The sequence below is a fragment of the Haliotis asinina genome, chromosome 3 (assembly GCF_037392515.1).
Source record: "Haliotis asinina isolate JCU_RB_2024 chromosome 3, JCU_Hal_asi_v2, whole genome shotgun sequence".
NCBI lineage: Eukaryota > Metazoa > Mollusca > Gastropoda > Lepetellida > Haliotidae > Haliotis > Haliotis asinina.
The window spans coordinates 26,677,819-26,699,739 of record NC_090282.1 but is presented as its reverse complement, the minus strand read 5'-3'; the positions used below and the strand labels follow the sequence as shown (position 1 = coordinate 26,699,739).

At 39.8% G+C, this 21,921-nt stretch overlaps 1 protein-coding gene across 1 annotated transcript in view; it reads right to left on the bottom strand.

The window, feature by feature from the left end:
- LOC137277745 (lachesin-like) overlaps window positions 1–13,038 on the bottom strand; it is a 72,153-nt gene extending 59,115 nt beyond the window's left edge. Inside the window, exon 1 of the mRNA XM_067809657.1 lies at window positions 12,634–13,038. Coding sequence (XP_067665758.1) covers window positions 12,634–12,673 — 40 coding nt within the window. The 5' untranslated portion in view covers window positions 12,674–13,038. The remainder of the gene's footprint in view (window positions 1–12,633) is intronic.
- Between the last annotated feature and the right edge of the window lie 8,883 nt (window positions 13,039–21,921).

The window sequence follows — 21,921 nt, the reverse complement described above, 5'->3', positions numbered from 1 at the left end:
TGTCCAATTCGCTGCCCCATGCCTGTTTCCAGCCAAAAGAACACGGAATTTAAAGCACAATCACCAATTTCCGCTTCCAGAACATGGCTTAATGAAGTCAGTACATCTGGATCACATTTGATAATGAAGTGAACCAATCTGCAATTCCCATATGGTTGTGGTCTTTACAATGCATCCTTATCTGAGAATACAAGTATTCCCCTAGTTCAAAGACGCATCTGCAACCAGTGGTGAACAGAACTTGATAGATTACAAAGCGACTGTAACTACATCAGTCCTTTTGCCCTAAATGAACATCGCCATGAGGCTGAACCGTCCTGATTAAAGCGAGGTTAACGCTTAAATCATATTATGCAGATATTTTGAACAGTTCCTGAAAATAGTTCAAGTGGAATTAATATATTGTAGTATCTATGGGGCAGTTGGCTAAAAGATACCTAGTACATTGAAATTGAAGAATTATAGAAAACATGTTGGATTCAGTCAAGATTGAATTCACCAGTTCCTGGGACCATTTCCAAAAGGTACCTTTACCGTCGGGAATAAGGAATAGAAACACCGTTGAGGTGCGTGATGTACGAGCCGGGTTAAAGGGACGTTACCCCAGTACAATTGAGTCTGCTGGTTATCGTTGATGTGTACTTTAGCTGTAAAGAGCGAGACGATGAGACCGTGTCCATCAATAATGAGTCGGAGATGGAGACAAGAACTGTTGCTTGTAATGTTTGGCAGTGGAAATGAAAGCCAACTGTCTCTCATCTCTAATCTTCATCTCCGTCACTCCTGTGTTTCGTTTCATAGTACAATTCAAAATTTTATATTTAAACATGGCGGAATGAAAGTGAGATCGAAACAGTCACTTATATTGATAGCGCCACCTACGTTGGAGCCAGGGTGAGGAAGAGTCACATTTCAGTCATTATGAACAACACGGAAGTGTTGTCTCTGACTTAAATACGATGGCCTAGTATAACTGACGCCAGACCTCAGCAGGTCCGAGTATGACGATTATCATTATGGAAGCTTCGAATGAGATAACAATCGGAATGTACCCAACCGTGAACATATTTTGTACGTTTAAGATAACGATTACCCAGCTTTGGCTATTATATTACTCGTACATCCCATCTCAATTAAGTTATGTCTCTCGCTCTAGCTTAACATCCTGCGTAACCCCTCCCAACGGAGTCATGTATGTGAATTTAGTCTATTCGTTGGTCACATGATACAACGCCTACTTCAGCTGGGGTACAACGTGTCTACAGTAATTTGGCATGTCTGTGGCCTTGATCATTACCGTACACCATCTAATCTACAGTTTTGTCTATCGGAATTTGCGAAATCGTTCTTGTGTCAAATTCGAAAACCTTGACTTGGCTCAGTCCCAGCCGTTATCACTCATACGTTTGCGGCTGCGCAAATTTAGTAATGGCATCAGTCAGAGTTGAAATATGGCAGATAACACGTAGTATATCAAGCCTCTATGAGAAACAATCTCAGGGTGTGAGAAAATTAGGAACGTTATTCAACTAGTGGTGTGATGGGGATGGTGACCCCTGTGAACACCTCAACATCGTTACATTGCCAGCAGAGATCCGTCACAAGCGCTCATCACACTTTACGAGAGTACTGTCACTGCACAATTAGATTGGCGTAAATTAGGTCATTCTAAAGTGATTGGCCTATTCACCGATTCTCTAGACAGAAAACGTCTTCTTTTCAACTGGAGGAAATCAGTCTAAATAATATTATTTGTGGGTCGTGGTGGTCTTGCGTTCTGAAAGGTCAAAGGAGGACAAGCCAAAATGGTCCTCAGGTTGGGTTGTGCATTTGACATCTTGGAACCTTAAATTTATTGAAAGGAGTAAGTAAACCACTAATTGGATATATTTTGATCAAATGTTTAGCTGTGTCAGCTTAATTTAAGAGAAAGTGATATAGGTCTCAGGCCTCAGAGTTTAATGAAGCTAACAAACCTAGAAATTAAATCGGGTAAAGATGAATTCAAACCAGTCATGGGTCTCGGCTGCTCCCAAGAAAGAAGCGAAATGTGGCACCTTCATATGTCTGGGCAACCTTTTCGTCATGTTACAGGAAAAATGTCACTGCAATCTTTCATGTGGAATGTACTGAGAAATCTGTAGCGCATTAAACATTTCAACCGGACATTACATAGCATGCCATAATGTATCATATGGACCACTGGAGTCTGAGTGAGTTAGTTTTACGCCTCTCACAGCGATATTCCAGTTATGTGGCGGAAGGACCATTGGAAGACACTGTGCTATCAAATTTACAGACGTCACGACAGCTTAGTATAAGGATCTTATGTAGGACACTATACCGTAACATAGGGGATATACAGTGGACACTATATCTTAGTATAAGGAGTAAAAAAATTGGACACGATAATGTAGAATAGGGATTTACAGCACGCCATAACGAATTGTAAGGACAATAAGGTGGGCGCCATCAATGGGAATGAACCTTTGTATATGTTATATGATAGTTCAATATTATACATTGTAAATATTATACCATTTGAACAGTGACACAAAATGCACGCTGCTGCATTCTAAGGTCGCGAGCGCATTCATCATAACACTTTAAACGATGCGTTTATAATAATGTGTTTTTCTTTCCCTCTGGACTGAGTGGAGAATATATTGTTTGTGGTTATGCAATGACTTACCCATGTCTGGAGAGAAGAGACGGGATACTGTGTCCGCGTCTATAATTCTCTATCGAACTTTCAACAAGTACCCTAACTTTCCCAGTGCTAATTCTAAATTACCTTTCATCATGAAAGCTTAATACTCCAAATTCCAAGTATCTAATCCAATCAAGCAATAAAATAATCAATTCGAATCTACATGGCGGTTAATTTTCATTCATTACCGGAACCCAGTCTCCAATCAACCCCCCGTGAGTCGCCATAGTGGCGTTTGATTGACGGCAATGTACCAAGGACATGGTCCTACAGGGTGATATGGACATCGTCCCTGCTTATCTGCAACTGGTGATGGTAGAGACACTCATGCTGGGAGGGGGTACAGACACAACACTGTATAACACTAGGGGGTGACATGTACACTGTGTTGATATCATCTTGGGTGAGCTATAGACCGGCTGCATACAACTGGTGACGGTATGGTAGAGATCACAGCGTATACCAGATTTCAAACCACACGCGGCAGTTACACGTTACTGGGTGCAATTTAACCAAGGTAATATCGGAAAGGAACCATAAATATAATATGGTGCATTATCTAAAAATTCTTGCAACACATGAAATTGGATGTAGCTGGTGTTGTTTAACACGATGCATATGCTTTTCCGGGCCATCATTGGAACGTGGGAGCGTTAATTCAACGCCATACCTTGTCTGAATGACGTAAGGCCATTCCTGGGCATTGCGCCAGATGTGAGCTATACTGGGATTATTACAGGTTCGTTTAAACAAAATGAAAATACTTTATCAAAGCTTTTCAAAACTACTAGGGCCAAATAGGAACATCGAAACAGTATACCAAAGTCGAAAGCACGTGAAAAAAGGAAGAAAGCTTTGTTTCTTCTACAAATGTTTTTGATTGTTTTCCTTCTAAAGTGTATTTAGACAACAACGTAATTCCTAATCATTTATACAATTTTCTGCTAATCTAATTGAAAAATAATGATGTCTGATCGCAACCAGGTTTATCGTATGAACAGAGTATTTATTTAAGCTAGTACAAACACAAACACCATGAAGCGACATTGCCTGAAGCAGAGAACAAATATTATATGGCAATATAACAAATTGATCATTACGACATTTGTACCAGTAGGGCACAAAAGCTAACAAGACATCTGTACGCATTTTCATATTATTTTACCAAATGAACATGAATCTATATAACTGATTTTCAGTTAAAGGGGCGGAAAGACTGATCCGGCAGGTTACAGATGAGCAAACCTTTTGAATAAAATCTAACATGTTGAAGAAACATTATTCGCTGAAATTCATCTTGATAGACGAATTCATACCTTTCAAGCTACGGACGTTTGTTCGGTTAAGGTTAGGTTAATTTGAATGGGCCTTTAATGTCACTTAGTTTGTTTATTCGGCGATAGCCATGTCGTTTGAAGTATCTCCAAATAAACAATACCCATGTGCGTTCATTCACTGCACTAAACAGACAAATGATTTACCACCAAACGTAGCATTGAGTGTTGTCGGCTACATTTGACGTCAGGTTCCCTCCCCGATTGGTTTAAGCGGGGGATAATTGTTAACATCTTGACCTGTCAAACAACATCACTCCGGGAAGGTATATTGGCATATCGGGTTTCCTCATGGAGGTGTGGGTGTGTGTTCCTTCGCGTTATGAACAGTTTGGGTAATACAGCGTTGGGCTATTTACTTCCTTTTTGAACAGATTTCTTAAGACCACGGATAGGCTTTTGTCGCTTGTACTTTGTTGAGTGACCGACGAAGATACTTCTCCGGTTATGGGCAGAGACTTATACAGCCACATACAGACATCACATCTTGATGATGATGGTATTGGCAATTCACCTCAACTTGAAACTGGGGTATATATTGTACTGCTTCTTTCAACAAAACTACTACTACTACTACTACTACTACTACTACTACTACTACTACTACTACTACTACTACTACTACTACTACTACTACTACTACTACTACTACTACTACCATCGACCCTCCTCCTACTACTACTGTTAATACTGCTACTAATACCACCATCACCCCTACTACTACTTCGGCAGCTGCTGCTGCTGTTGCTGTTGCTGCTGCTGCTGATACAAATACTACTACTGCTACAACTTCTAATGTTAGAATTAGTTTTCAACACTCAACACCCATGGTAAGGGGCGTCGTATTAGATCTTGTGGACAAACATGATGTCTTGATAAGCATGTCATTGCATGCCAATTTGTTGTTGTCAGTCACTTGATTCTCTGGTCCAGACTCGATTGTTTTTCAGTCCGCCGTCAGATAGATGGAATAGTGCTTATTGCGGCGTTAAACAACGAACACATAAATCTACTGCCAATTTGGCGCTACGTATACTAAGCGTATTAGCAGCAGTAGTAATAGTAAGTCTTTCTGTACTAGTAAGTCTTTCTACTCCTGACCGCTCGAACTGATGCTACACCTTCTACCCGACCACTTCAACATGTGCAATTGACAGCTTACTAAAACGACTACAGCTGAAAGGAACAAGTACATGCAATGCCAAGGCACCTCAACAATCAAAAGACATTTGTGGTATAACGAAACGTTTGGGATCTAACAACTAAATACATAAGCACGTCTGTGCCATGCGTCTGTAGAAGATGTCAGCCAGCTTACCATAAACCTCATCTTGTAAACCTCAGCGTGTTGACTCAGAGGTACAAACCGCTTTAGCGCCTGTATACGGCAGGTGATCTTATCATCGAATGACTGATGGAGGAGACTATTTACTTTCAGCGTCGTTAAACATTTTAGGAGATGTAGAAAATGAAAAACAACATCCTTCAAAGAAAACCTGAACAAAGATCCGATTTTATACTTGTATTGCAATATAACGTAATTAACATTACAACTGACGTTCTGTAAATATCGAAGCAGTGCTTATACTGCTAAATCACTTCCCGTGACATTTGTTCATTTTATAATGGTTTTAACATATACAGAAATGGTAAGCGTATCAATGAGACGTGATTGAACACTTAGAACACTAACGACCAATAACTAGTTTACATAGACTTTAGTTGTTGAACACTGTGTGTACCTGCTAGCTGTTTATTCACACAAACGGTTTGTCAATTGACCAGGCGATACTCTGATAGTCCGTACGTTGAGTAGAGGACAAATTGTTTCAACAGAAAAATCCGTAGATTAAGTGCCTTTGGACTGACGCTACAGCAACTAAACAAGACAATATTTATCGTAAGAAACCTGCTCTGGAGTACTTAAACATTTAAACAATACGCCGTTTGACTGCGAGCGGAATGGCGTCTAATGGAAAAAGGCCAGCTATTTGGGGGGAGTTTTTATTGCCCGCATTACTGTAAAACGAGCTTTGAACTACACGGGGAACCAGAACCCATAGAATGTTGCTTCGATTACTTCTAATTCTTTCAGGCACTTTCTCCGTCATCGTCTCTTTAAGAACACCTACATGATGCTGAAACAATTGCACGTTGTCGATTTGTAATTACGCCAAGACGGATACGATTTGGCAATCGTTGCCAAGGTTTAAAACGCCTAATTTAAATCAATCTGTTTCCATTTCTACAAACGTGGCGATGTGAATTTTGTGTGAGGCGGTTTGGAGAATGTATTACAACAATGAAGGAATGTTCGTCCCGGGATCTCATCAAACACAATCAAGGATTAACATAGAGCTCTCTTGGCAGGTGTGCCTTTGACATCAGTCAGTTGTTTTTAAGAACAAGGGGGCGTATTTGCCATTTGTTGAAGCCTTCTTTTGCAAAGTGCTGCTTCCGACCTGATATCAACAATGAAATGTCCAAGATGTTTCAAGTTATGAAAAAAAGTAAATATTATCCCACGCTTTCAGCAGCTGAGGAAGAAACATTTCTATATATTTGTCAGCATTTTCACAAATGCCCGAATAGGATTTGCCAAAGAGACTTATAATTTACTATAAATTGAAAAGTACAGTATAGTACAGGGGTGCTCCGATAGGCTAATGGTTAAAGCATCTGCTGGTCACGCTGAAGAACCGGGTTCGATTCCCCTCATGGGTACAATGCGTTAAACCAATTCCTGGTGTCACTTGCTGTGACATTGTTAGAATATTGTTAAAAGCGGTGTAAAACCACATAAATAGTATAGATGTAGCTTTGTTGCTATTCCGTCTGTAATAAGATATCTGCTCTCTGTACCTCATCGATCAGTACTACAGTGCTTGGTGCTCATTGTCAACATTACTCATCCTTCTATTAGGGCTGCTTCTATGCTCAGAAATATAGCACCAATTGCAGTCTAGACTCATTTGACGCGGTAAGTCTCAGAGGTAGATGTGTGACATACCGGCTTCAGCGTTCACTTGTTACAACATCCACATGGGTACAGTATTCAACGTTACAGTCAGTGCCCTATCATATCCCATTGTTGTACGTTTTGGAGGCATATACCTGACTGACTCCCCGTACAGTGAGTACACACCTCTGGAGATCGTTAACGCCGGGATGGCTGGTTGATACAAGCTGATGGTCCCTGTGTGTGTACGTGTTGGGAGAAAGTTGTCTGGTTGACATTATCACTGGACATGGAGGATGGACTTGATGGAAAGAGGGGATGACATATTGTAAGTGGGAGGTAGACGGGGAATAGAGTGATTGTGATAAGGACAAACAACGGAGACACACAGACAGACAGACAGACAGAGGGAGTGAGATATTGAATGTGTTTTAAAGGTAGGGGGTGGGGGTGGGAGATTTATCGACTGTAAGAGAAAGAGAGGGGGAGACAGAGGGAAAGAGAGAGTGTGGGTGAGAGAAAGACAGATATGCAGAGGGAGAGATAGTATCCCCAGAAATCATCCTTGGTTATTCCTTTCCCTTTGTTCAAGGATACGTTTGATATGCGTTTGTGCAAGTATACGAATGTATGAAGTCCTCACAGGTATGCAAGGGAGTATGAAGCCTGTCTACAGAGCATCTCCCTATTGATGAAACCTATTCATCACTGGAGCCTTCTCCATCAGTCACATCAGCCTCAGTCAAAACAAAACGAGGATCAATCTGGCCCAAGGGTAACGAGCAAAACATTAGAAATACCAGGAGCACATTTCCAAAATTCTACCCAAACCACATCTGCGTAACTGTGTTAAAACGATAATGCTTCTGAGAGTTTGAAACATATTACTTTTAAATAAGAAGGTGTATCCTTCCCAACTTAAAGAATTATATAAATTGTCAGGGGCGAATACAGAGTTTTTAAAAAGTGTGTGTGTGTGCGTGCGTGCGTGCGTGCGTGCGTGCGCGCTTCATTTGCATGAGTTTATATATATATATATATATATATATATATATATATATATATACAGAGAGAGAGAGAGAGAGATACATAGATGATAGAATGTAAGAGAGATAAACAGATAGATAGACAGCGTTGAGTCAAAAGTAGCGGATAGTTGTTCATCACGTTTGGTCCCGGATACTATTTCACAGGGGGAGAAAAAAAGTGTTTTAAGGGAATTTTCACTGCCCAGTGATTTCTTCTTCTGAACAATAGGAGAAGACCCCGTATCTATGACCTTTGTCAAACGTTGTGGTATATATATCAAGGTGTCAGAAAATACGTGGTAGGTGCACTGGTCATGTGACAAGATGTCATTGTCTGCACTCAGGGAATGTGACAACTACCAGAAATCCATCTCGCCTATATAACAGCCACTCACGTTCAATTATCCTTGAACTCCGTATAAACACTACACTGGAGAACAAAACACATTGCCAAAGTGGTTTTCCAACATCAAATCTTAATGGATTCATAATAATATTTCATATTACACCGTCCATAAAACCAAAGGGCTTCGTTATATATCACACTAATGATGCCATCAAAAGCAGCGGTTCAACAGAGCAACACAAATATTAACCAGCCACTGTTGCATAAATAATTCACGATCACATTATCTGCCTTGAAAATCCAAAACAATACTTGACAGCAGTCTCAGCCTTAATATATTTTTCACAGATGTTGGAATGGACATTGAAAGTTATCCGTCTAATGTAGGTGAAAAATACCTCATTTTTCCACATGATGTTTCCATCGAAAGATAGTGGTCTCACTTGTGAGACAGGTGTTTTGATCCCGACTGGCAGAGATTGCATATATTCATAATCTTACTTGAAATACCATCTAGAATCTCACCCCAGCATGTAGAAGGTTAACGTTGGTTTAATTCCAACGCTTGTGCCTGAACCTTCATATCTCAGCATGAGCGGAGTCAACACGAAGCAATGGGGTCGATGTTTCTTATGTACTCAGTTTTTGTTGCAAGAAAAGTGAGAACCTAAATCGGGATATCACATTTTTCTACTACCGTGACTTCATAGTTCGAGCTGCTTCTTTCAAGCAATCCGGTGCCAAGAAAAAATCCCTTATCTTTGGCCCGATACAGTAGTTATTTGAATTATCACCTTACGTATGAGAACTAAAACGCTGGAATGTCTCAGATTAACTAAACAGAGAGGTAAAAAAATCAAAATCGTTCCAGCAATAAGTATATATTTTATGCCAGCCTTATCGCGATCATTCTGTATGTTCGAGAAGGCTTGAGCAATGGCTACATCCCCTGCGAGCTTGGCTATGTGTGTTTCCATAAAACGGTTTATTGCCAATTCCGGTCCAGACACCTTTTGTTGAACATTGAGCGGGTGTCTTTCTGAAGGTATTGTTGCAATCACTGCACGCTAATAACAGTCGCAGTCCAAGCTTATAATAATCAGCATTGATTGATTGTCTGTTTTCACAGTGACATTAATGACCAATGAACATGTCTGACAATCGATACAGAATTGTCAACATGATTGATCAGACCATACTCAGGCATATTGACCATAACTGTTCAATATATGTGATAACATTTACTTGTAATTAGGTTACATAAACTACAAGCGGCTATGTTCCTTATTTAAGTCTTCCATTACCTCATGGTTATCTCTACGTGAGGCACATTTGGTGTAAATTGAAAGCAAGCAATGTTTATCTAACTGACAGAGAGATATTACTCTTAAGCTACTTTTTCCACATCTTTCTTGGGGAAAGGTTAAACATTCTTGTGTCAGTGGTGGAATTTTGAGATAGCAAGGTCAGATACCTTATTGCAAGCCTCGACGTAGCGTCCTTAAACATTCTGTGATAGAAGATCTTTGTTTTCGCATGGGCGGAGGCTGAGGAACGGGTCCTCGGGGTTTGAAAAGGTATGGAAACCCTGCCTTGTGGAGTATGTACACAGGAACACCTTCGCCGTTTGATAGTCACTGTGTCCATGTTAGTAACGGACTAAGTGTGGTAAACGGACTTTAAGAGTCTTATGATGAGTTCATGTACATCACGCAAATGAGCATCAGAGCATTGTGTCAATAGGGATGTTCGATATCACGATATCACTGCTGAAATATTGGCATTGATGTCTTTAAATACTCAGATAACTGAAGGGACAAAAAGCGACAGCATACCCTTTCTATACATGCACTGGCAAATTTGTCACCGGTTTTGTGGTAAAGTTGTTAACGTTTAGGTGTCTAACCAGTGTGGAATATGGGTGATGTAACATAGTACACTGAATGAAAAATGTGCCAAATATGTTTTCATTTTTCTAATTTGATCACTACTGCCATCTGACGTCATTGATTTTACACTTTAGCGTTGAACCGATTTACGAATATACACAATAAAGGCTTTCATTTGATAGGAATATATACAATAAGGATAGCATCTTTGTTGAATATGACTAACATTCAGCGTTTTATTGCGGCAAAATATTCTAATATTAAGTGAACACAATTATAGAAGGTTCATGCATTCACAGAAGTTCAGTGGTGGAAGGTTTCTCCATGAAAAGGTTCTTGATGTCTTTCTGAGAACAAAATTGTACGTATAGAAGTTAGACGTTCCTGAATGACACGTTGATTACATATATTCGGAGCTGACTAGAACTTTTCACGTTTCTGCACGACAACTTAATTGAAGATCCGTCGCCCACTTAGGACTACAATACTGCTAAATACAGCAAGGATTACATGTCACGAACACAGACTGACCACTGGTCAGTAACAGATCGTCCAGACGCTTGAAAGAGAAATACAATATGCGACGTGACCGATAAAGCGTTACACGCTTCTTGCTTAAATGATGATACATTGACGCTTTATTGAAATGGATACCTGATTTAACAATGTCTTATTAGGCAGTTTGGTTATATTAGCCTTGTGAAATCAGTTTCATTAAGCTATATATACAGTACTCTGTCACATTATAAATTATAATATCGAGATCGAGATCGAGAGAGAGAGAGAGAGAGAGAGAGAGAGAGAGAGAGAGAGAGAGAGAGAGAGAGAGAGAGAGAGAGAGAGAGAGAGCCGAAACCATACCAGAACATAATAACAAATTTGAGTCAATGATTATACTAGGCTGTACTAGGCTATATTTCCTCAGAGGTATATTTTCTACAATATTTCTCATTGGGTATATCGACAAAGCATTATGTATTACATAATTGTATGTCCTGTAAGACAATTAAATGTCAGTTATGTTTGACAAATGCAGTCCAAAGACCTATATACTGCTCATATAGACGTGTATATGAGGTGATAAGTGTCCAAAGACAGGATAAATCATTCACCTCTATCCACTAATATGCACAGATGAGCACGGCCACTAATCGATACAGATTTATATCTATGTAAGACTTGTCTACAAATGTACTGAATGTCGATCAAAGAGATAATGTTATAAACATACGATGCAGTCAACTCGTTTATTTCATGGAAAAGATATGATTAATGATACATGCAGTCATTTGTGTCGTGTTCGTAGCAGTCACTTTGTTATGTACATGAGAACATGTCATGTGAATGACAGGTTTCGACGTATATGTCAGCATATGTTTCATGTACATTGCAATAACCGATGCATTAACGTGTCATATACACCACCAAGCTTCATACACGTGACCATCGTCTCTGTTATGTACGTGGGGTATCGTCTCATTCATGTCTGTTTCATGAGGAGGACGGACGCGGCTAATTCAATGCTATAGTAATCAATATATTAATATCTTTCTGTGTCCACTTCATGTTATCAGGAATCTTTCTTATCGGCAACTCTAATTAACCGTGTATGAAAATAACGCCTCAATGATAAGAACAGTCAAGATGTTTTCAGTCGTTTCTCAGTAGTTTGGATATTATCTCAATAGTATGTCTTATCTATTGTAAGACAAAGCATTCCCAAATTTACCATTAAAACGTCATTCTGGATTCCACGATGCTCAAATCAAGATTGTGGTGATAATTATTAATGTGGAGAACTAATACCTTTTCCAGTTGCCCTTGTGCGGGCCATTGTCATCTGTTTTGCGACTTCCGTATGATATATCGATTTTGAGAAGGTTTAGTGAATGGGCAACATGTCCAAATCTATAACACTTCTCCTCATGATTATTGTCAGGAAGATATTCCACTCCATTAAGTTCAAGGTTACGGTATTAAACCTTATAGCACTTGAACACACAGGCAATGGAAGAAGTATCTTACATTATAATAACTGATATAAAAAACGGCGTTTATGGCAGTTTTATATCCTTATTCTCCTCACCTGACAATTAACATTGTTATTTAATTGGCTTTGGAAATGTCGGAGAATATCATGCAATGTTAAAGCAGTTCATTTCTACTTAAGTAATAGTTAATAGGAGCTGAGATCTATAACGTGAGAGTATTGCAAACTATTGATGATGAACATGGAATCAAAACGATCCACGGTTAATTTCCTTTAACGAGAAGGCTGCACAAACGTTAAAGATGAATGTCATGGTTAGCGTTTAAGGGGTTAAGCAAAGCGATGATAGTTTATTGAATACCCGTCTATTGACTTACCTAATTGCAGCAAAGCGGAGAAAAGGAAAAGTTCTCTCATGTTTCAAGCCTCGCCTTGTTGACTTGTTCATAACTTCAATAACGAGAGGTGTTAGGGTAATCCGTCACAAATTTCACATCAATTCGCTCTGCATCTTAGTATCGTCTGCTCGGCCTCGTGTAAACTTCGGGGGATTAAGACAAAAGTTTCCTTCACAAAATAGTTCCACGGTTAGCAATATGCTAACAGAGGACGAAGCCGAGTTTGTAAATAGTCCTCCTACGTCTTTGGCATATCGCACAGAAAATGAAAGACAAACATGTGGCCCCCTTAACTCTCACAACAGTAAGTCTGCGCGCTTACACGCGCGTTGGCCTTGTATCTATTTCAAACGCCGGCTCCCGTCCGTCAAGTTCCGCGGAAGCGATCGATTCGTGAGGCGGAGCTGTGCGGCTCTGCGTGGCGTATGTATCTCTCCCGCTAGTTTGTTATTGATAGGGGCAGAGGAAGGGAAAACTAGTGGAATCTGGGGGTAGGTTCCCTAGGGACGGGCTGAAGTGTGATTTATATAATCCACATCTGCCCACTAAATTCGCTGCAGTTGTTATTTAATCTGGCGTTCACGTCCATGAATTGAAAGGACATTCAAAGCCACACAACTGGCCACGGCTGTGGGTTTCTCCCTTTGGGTGATAATATGGCCAATTATGATTATGTGGACGTTTAATTTGGCAAATGAAATCTTGATTGGGAGAGATCGGACATGGACGATATCGCTCGCATGTTGTTAATTTCAACTTCCGTGTTTACTGATGTGTAAAAGGACAATAACCTCAACACCAAGCGACCACCGCCTTTCACCGATTTAGTAATGCTGTTTAAAATTGCACCTCTTAATAGATAGAACGTGTTTGAAGTTGCATTTCATAAAGAAGAAATCAGATATTGTTAAACTGCATATTAAGAGCTCTTGTGAATGAATTAACTTTGTCACTAGTATCAATGCACTAAACATTACATTTCATTGTTGTGAAAGTCATTAATAACATAGCAGTGTTCATAGCTGATGGAAAGGGAACATCCAGGGAAGCGGGTGGTGGGGTAGCCTAGTGGTTAAAACGTTGATTCGTCATGGTGAAGACCCTGGTTCGATTCCCCACCAAAGCACAATGTGTGACGCCCCCACGTGACATCGCAGGAATACTGCTAAAAGCGGCGGAAAACGTTATTCACTCACTCACAGTTAGGAAGCTGACACCTGTTTTTGCGTTATTTAAACTGATGTAATTGTCAGATCATGAACATCATGATATAGATAATCATTACATGATAAAAGCGATAATTGACTGAAGCTACGCCCTTCAGTGCAACACTCTATTATGAAAACCCGAACAGTTTTAACACTGAACGCTCGAATTTGGAAGACAAACTAATTTTGAATTGAACGCATTTATGTCTCTATTTGATAAAGACAAGTTGATCGAAGGAATTGATTAAATAAACTATTAAACTCCAATATATCCCCGTCAACTCGGACAGCTATGATAAAAGAAACATAAACAAGATTGAAAAATCAAAACTCTCACCGAGAGCATGTTCTTTACACAAGCAATAAATTCCAATTTTCATGCGTCAACAAGTTTGTAAATTTGTTTCACGGAAAGAGTAGTAAATGTCTTTCCTATGCTAACATCCGCATGAAAACTTTAGCTCCAATTGATTGGAGAAAGCCCCAAGCATTGACTAGATTCACCCCAAATTCAATAACGGCTCGCGGCCTGTAAATTAATCACTCCCTTGTATTTTCATTCGACGTTAGAATGAATTTAAGTGCATTAATATTTAATCTCCAGAAAATGGGAAAGTGACACTATGGATAAGCGTATGTGTGTATCTGTTTGGGGAACGTTGTACACCGATTGTCAATCTCGAGAGAACCCTAATGTAATATTTAAGCACCATACGAACATTTTGGTAGCATATGTTTCTCGCTATGGTAACGATAAAATATCTGTACGTTTCGATAGTGTGAAAATATCACCCGGGAAAATAAGTAGGTAGAGAGTAGATTCGAAATTACAATACCGACGAGACATAAAATGTAGAATTTGATTTCATTTCTACAAAAGCTGTGTACCAAACATGCTATATGCATTATGGAATATAATAATTTACAACGGTTCTCATGCTCTAGACTTGCAATAAGCAAATGTCAGTGGATGCTCCTAATCCTGACACCATAGCAACACTACATATCGGTAAAGCTCACGATGGATGGAACATCCTGGAAACCTAAGCGCTGAGGAACGGGGCTCTCTAGAGCTTGCATGTATTTGCTGGAAACTGTCATGATGGCTATTATGAAGTGTCAGGCCGTTTGCGTGTGGGATAATTGTTGACCGTCTTACAACGATGCCCGGCAGAACTGTTTCCTAAATTGAGAGACTGTGGTGGTGCGTTAGAAGGATGTTAGTCGACTTCGCTTTTAACAAGATCGGATATACAGCGAATGTAATTTAAGAACTTTCGGATATTGCAAAGACGTTTCGAGTGTCCACTGAATCCAGTGCTGAACGAACGCCTTATGATTGTAGCTGGAGATAGTACCGTAATTGTGATAAAGATGTTTCTATCTTGTCCACTTCAGTGGTCCACTTCCAATCATGCAACGCGAGTACCAACTCGGACGTCAGGTTACGAGACAATGAGTGAATGAGTTTATGAAGTATTATTAAAATGACATTCTAATTTACCTCTTGAGTGACAATTTGATATTACTACAAGCCCAATCTACGATCAGACAAGCATCTATCCTGCAATTCAACGAAATGATTTGGAACATACGATGAACGCCGTGACTTTAACCGTTCTTGAAAGACAGCCACCTAGCGTTCTCCAGCAACATGCATTGTCTACTCGCTAATTGGGGCTTTATCATCAGTCACCTACCACCGTCACCTGACTTACACTAATTCGCATATCGTCGGCTTACTGTCAGTTCGAGACAACAAGAAAGCTCCGATATCTCTGTTAGCCGTGATACCTGTTTTTCCCAAACATTCTGTAGACCTATGATCTGGCGATAGGCAAAGGTGGAAATTTTGCCGTCCGACGCGCTGTTAATAGTCTTTAAGATTAGATAAACCCACAATGGGATCAGTTAGGACCGTCTAGTCTGGCTTTTCACATGTCGATGATAAACCATGGACGTTATCGCGATTACAGTGTCTAAACATATCCATCAACACCTTCGCTCTCAGCATTGCCATGCAAATTATTCAGTTTAAATTATTGAGGAGTTTGACTTGATCTAAGTAATCATTATTCAATTAACACCATCTGTCTTCTAATAACTGTGGGCAGTATTTGTTTGGGAGATTTAGATAACAAGGAGATCGATGAATGTCGATATCTTGCTTACAGATTATATTTGTTTGTTTCGTTGCCGTATACGATGCAGCCAGTCATATACACGAATAAGTGCCAGCGGTGACATCTCTTGACTGAGATATCTGATGATATCTGAGGATTACACTGTTTTTTTATATTCATTTGCTTGGGGGTCAAAGGATGGAGATGTCAGTTGAGTTTACAACGATAAAACCCGAATGCTTATATTCTTGTGGGCTTAGAGTACGAACCCAATCGCTTGTATAGTACTAGTCATTCCTTTATCTGGTCAGCCCATGGTCATTGGCTTGGTTGGTCTTCGTATACCAAAATGCCTGGTTCGATGCTCATGATGTCAGTCACATGCTCGTTTGACCCAGACATGGATATTTGAGGACCAACGCTTTTGATGAATGTGTTGTCAAACAACCAATAGATAAACAGATCGGAGATTTGCTTTATAATGACGTAATGTTTCGTCAGAATCGGAGTGATTCCTGTACTGTGGAACCTCCCAAAATCGAACTTCATTAACCTGTCATGTGGTTCAAGTTGACGGTCACGGAAGGATCATTATCAGCTCATTGTCGAGTACTTTTTCAAAACAGGGTTAGTATATTTTTACATTACACAAGCGAAATTTAGAAACACTATCTTTCATATAGCGAGAGTTAATCTTCTATTACAAGAAAGAATCTGATGTTCTGAACTTCATGCCCTGACAGATGATAATAATGATCATAATAATGTGTACGTCTATAGCACAAAACTCCTTACAACAGGTGCATGCTCAAAGAGCATACAAATAGACAATTCATTATTACCTCGTCACATCTTAGCTGTCTCTAAAGCGCTAGAGGAAATAATTACAGTCGCATGACCTATCCCGCCGGGTACCCATATTTTGATGGGTGACCAGAGGCAATTTGAAACAAACGCTTAAGGTGAAACCACATGCTTCATTGTGGGACAAGACCGAAGTCCTAGAAACTATCAGTCAAGTTGACAGACCCGGTCACCCATCTAACAACTCTCCACACCCAACGCAGCGTAATTTCAACTGATTTGTGACCTGAGCTCTATGCACAGGACCACACACCACCACACACCAGATAAACCGTCCCAGTCGCCCACGTGAGCTTTTAAGCCCTTGACAACAGAACGAATAAAATAACCGGCTGATCCTTAACTTCTTTCAGCTGAATATTTCACTCCGTGATATTTTGAGTCAATGAAACATTTCACGTGAAGACTTCAAGATGTCAAGCATGCAACGCCTATGATAACAAATATTTTTAAAGGATGTAGATTTATAGTATCAACGTATAGTCCACAATGCTGCCCTTTCGTCATTTCATAAGCCGGGTTATCTTAAATCCAGGATGCCAAAGCCATCCTATGGAATCAATAAGGTATTGCCAGGCAATATGGGAAGTTAATCATTCCCCCATAGCTTTGTACATGTATATATCTTTCATCAGAGATTAATACAGGTATAAGCTACAACCTCCATCAACGGGAATACTTTCTCTTGATCTTTTGTTGTATACTGTGTCGACATATACAGTTGTTTATCACATATCCCCTTAGTATACACTATAATCATAGGACTAAATCGATGCGTTATTGTTGGTGCTTCTGTTTTACGTTCGTCGTTAGCTTCAGATCGCAGTAACCAGAGGAAATGTCTCCCTGACATGCTAAACGAACGAGCAGTGCAGTCAAAGGTCCTACCAAAAGCATAAAAGTGGAAACCTTCAGAACACAGGGGAGCAACAGCAAATGTTACACACAACTTGAGTCAACTTGTGCAGGGGGAATGTGGACAGCGAGCAACGACTATTGGAAGTCTATGTAAAGAACGGGCGAGTGGGTGTTTTTTGCTCTATAATTGCAATGTGCAAAGGTGTAAGGTCGGAGGGACCGTGTAATCAATTGGGCACAGTCAATCTGAACTATTTACTTGTTAACTAAAATATACAACTTTTGGACTGTCATCTTCCTTCCCATGTTCAATCTGGATAGATCCAAAGATGAAAGGAAGCAACTGCAAGGGACCCTGGAACTGCAAGAAAAAAGCTTTCATTCCAGGAACCGTTCACCAAAGCGGTCGTGACATTTGGCCGAACAACTAGTATGTCTTACCATGAGTTTATGACAGTCTTCATCTCTAGCGTGAGTTTAAGAAGTCTTTGTCGCCTTTAATCACCTGGTCTTGAAACAATCACTGAACATACAATCCATGCTAAGAGTCATTGCTAATTAAGAACAATTCAAGAAAAGTACAAGATTCGGTCGAAAATTTTGGATGGCTTTAGAACGTGTGAATTGAAACATGAAATAGATCACAGACTGTTGGAAATATCGGATTCCTAGGGAATGATGAATACGTTTTACATGAAAGGTTGTTTTGCGTGGAGAGTCCGAACAAACATTTCATTACTGGAAACACAGTCTATCAGATAAACCCGCTGATACTCTGTCATTCTGGTTATATAATAATAATGAGTCAGAAATTATATTAGTTGATTTTAGATTGCAATAACATGAGAAAATTACCCCCTTTGTTTCCTAGTAGCTGAGTTCAGCGAAGCTCCTGGATGATGAAAGGACCGGCGGTCACTACATATTAATAATTAACAACAATACTATGATGCATAATAAATGCCCAATGGACTATGGAATCGCACGTGACAGATTGCTTGGGAGGCGGAATCATATTATCACGTATGGTCATACACAGGAATTGTTTTCCAACGAATTTACGATAACCACATTCTGTTGAAAGAGAGTCAATTAGTGCAGCTGTCGAAATCAAATTGTCGTAATTGTAAAAGGATTTATAATGTGTTCGTGTAATTAAAATTGATTCTATCAAATATGCAAATCGTAATACCATGTACTCAGTTTAGATACGTCCATTTTATGTTCCAATTATAATCATTGGAATACTAATGATTTAACGAATTCATTTTAATATTAAATAGCCATTATCATGAATGATATTAATAACTCCAACTGCTGTTGAGGTTCTTAATTCCGAGATATAAAGTTTATTCAGTGTTCAAATTTGTTGAATGCTGAGCTGTGTACCTGATCTGATTAAATTCGTTAATCCATGAAAACCTTTTCCTATGTATGTGTGTGTTGTTATAACTGTAGCGCTCCGCGAACTTACGCATACGTAATGGGATATTGGGGGAGTGGTTAAAGCGTTCGCTCGTCACCTCGGGTTCGATTCAGCCACATGGGTACATTGTGTGAAGCCCATTTCTGGTGAACCGTGCCGTGATATTGCTGGAATATTTCCAAAAACGGCGTAAAAACAAACCCACTGTCATACACGATGACTGGTGAAGACATTTTCAACACATATGATCTTACTTTATGCTACACAGAAGTGGTTTGTTGCTTTTTTTGTTGAATTGTCGATTTACCTTCTGTTTCTCATGTTGTAACTGGCTCTTAAGGGAGAGGGTAGAATGTGACGTTTTTCAACTGATGTTACTTTCGTGTCCCAGCTTGACGTTCTCTTCCAATCGCAAGGTTCGCAAGACTTTTTTCGTATGCCTTTACGGCGGCCATCTTTGATTTCAAAACTGCTGTATTTTTATATTGATTTTACACCGTTAATGCTTTTTTATTTCATTAGAGTGAAACTTCCAACTACAAACTTTGCTTTGCACGGGTTTATGTATAATAATGTTTAAGTTATCGATTTTCAAGGTCTCTAAAAATTAGCTGTTCCTCATGGAGAATGCTAAAAACAGTCACTGGAAATAAAGGGTCACCTTCCCTAAAGGATCAATGGAAGTCAACTATACGCTGAACGAATTCAGTGCAAACTTTAAGTCCGATTTTAGTTTTCACCCGGCGTAAAGCTGATTTAGAAGTGGTTTTCTGAGACCTACGCTTTTCGACTTAAGGTAATTGGTGGTCAGGCTCGTTTATTTGCTTGCTGCGTACTGCATTTCATCACATTCCGATTTCATTACTGAGTTCGTAACATCAGTCACTGGGTTCTGTTATAAAAAAAAAACCCCCAAAAAACCCCCCAAAAAACAAAAAACAAACAAACAACAACAATCATCTAGGCACAGGCATCATGCAGCTGGACTTAAAAATATATTTGTCAGAAGGAACACTGTGATGTTTGCGATCCCATTTTTTAACAAAATAGCATTAACTGAAAGGGGACATTGGTGTCATCACTGATTCTCTGTGATCCATTCATATGAATTTCATTGGTATTTCTCTCTATATCTAACGAAACATGCTTCCGGGGAAAATCAGTGCTTGATAATCTTTTGCAGTAATGTTTTATATATACATCAAGATGTTTGACACTTTTGTAAACCTAACGACAAACGTACAACGGTTTCGAAATACATACTGCTTCCTGGAACACCTTAGGGACGAAATGCGAGTGAGTGAGTGAGTATGGTTTTACGCAGCTTTTGGCAATATTCCAGGAATATCACCACCTGGGACACCAGAACAGACTTCACACATTGTGCCCATGTGGTTAATCGAACCTGGTTCTTCGGCGTGACGAGCGAACGCTTTCATCACAAAGCTACCCCACGGCCCAGAACGCAAAATCTGAACAGAGACGGATAGAAAAAATGGCCTCTTGACTTTGTTTTATTGTATTTGAAGACATGCGTTTTTCAACAGATCACATGCCGACACTGGAAACGGTATTTCAGATCAAAAGTCAGAACACCCTTGTTTTGCATTTTTCAAACAGGAAATATTTCAAAATATATTTTTGTGCAGAGAATTCTGTCAGGTAAAGCAAACAAACCATGCTTTTCTTGACAGAGTATTGTGAAGTTTGAACAATAAAGTCTGGTTGTTTTGAGAAGGAAGTCGGTGCTAGCATGCCATGTTTCTATATTTAGAATTTTAAAAAGCCAATACAATGGAAAATACAGGAAAGGTATTCCTGATGCCTGGATCTTCTTGTATTAGAGTAATGCATGAGCTCGAGGGCTACGGTTGCCTATATATAAACGTCTTTGCAGACCTGTTTACAAATTTCACTCATTTCAGAGATGACAATGAATGTTAATATGTTAACATCAAGACTAGAAAAGAAGGTCTGTGTGACCTTGCAGGAGTGCGTCACTGAGCTCGACATACATACACTAGCTGCATAGCTAAAACCTTTCATTAAATGCCTGATTAATGGATGAATAAAAAAATATTACCGCAGTGCTCGACAAAATGAACGAGCTGGGTGACAAGGGAAGACGAACATGTTATTCATCATGATTCTCAATTTATCAATATTCGTCAGCAACCTATCAATTTTCGTTGAAATTTCTCTAAAGTGTCTGTGTGAAGTGGGGTTGATGCGACTTTGAACTGTTTCGGTATTTCAGTTAAAACGCTGAGTGTCTGCTGTTCACGGTAAGAGACGACGGTGCCGCTGTCAAAAGATGCTGACGTCCTCGGTAAATCCAGGCAGACCAGGAGACATAATCGGATCGAATCTGGGATGTAGCACACCCTCGATGAATGCTTGAAACTGACGTCAAGCAGCTGCGGTGGCTTTATTCACTGAGCCATCTTGATGTTTGGTTCGTGTGAGGTAAAACATGGTGACGGAGATTGTGTTTGTTAGTGTCATGGCAATAGTCATGATGACCGACGGAGTGAGTTTAGTTTTACGGCGTACTCAGCATTAGTCCAGCTGTATGGTGGCGGTCTTTAAACAATCGAGACTTCCAAGTCAGTGAGCCTGACCACCCGATCCCATTAGTCGCTGCTTACGACAAGCATGGGTTGCTGAAGAAAGATGCCACCCGGATCTTCGTGGGTCATGATGACCGAAGATGATCGAGGTGAGGTGAGGTGAGGTGAGGTGAGGTGAGGTGAGGTGAGGTGAGGTGAGGTGAGGTGAGGTGAGGTGA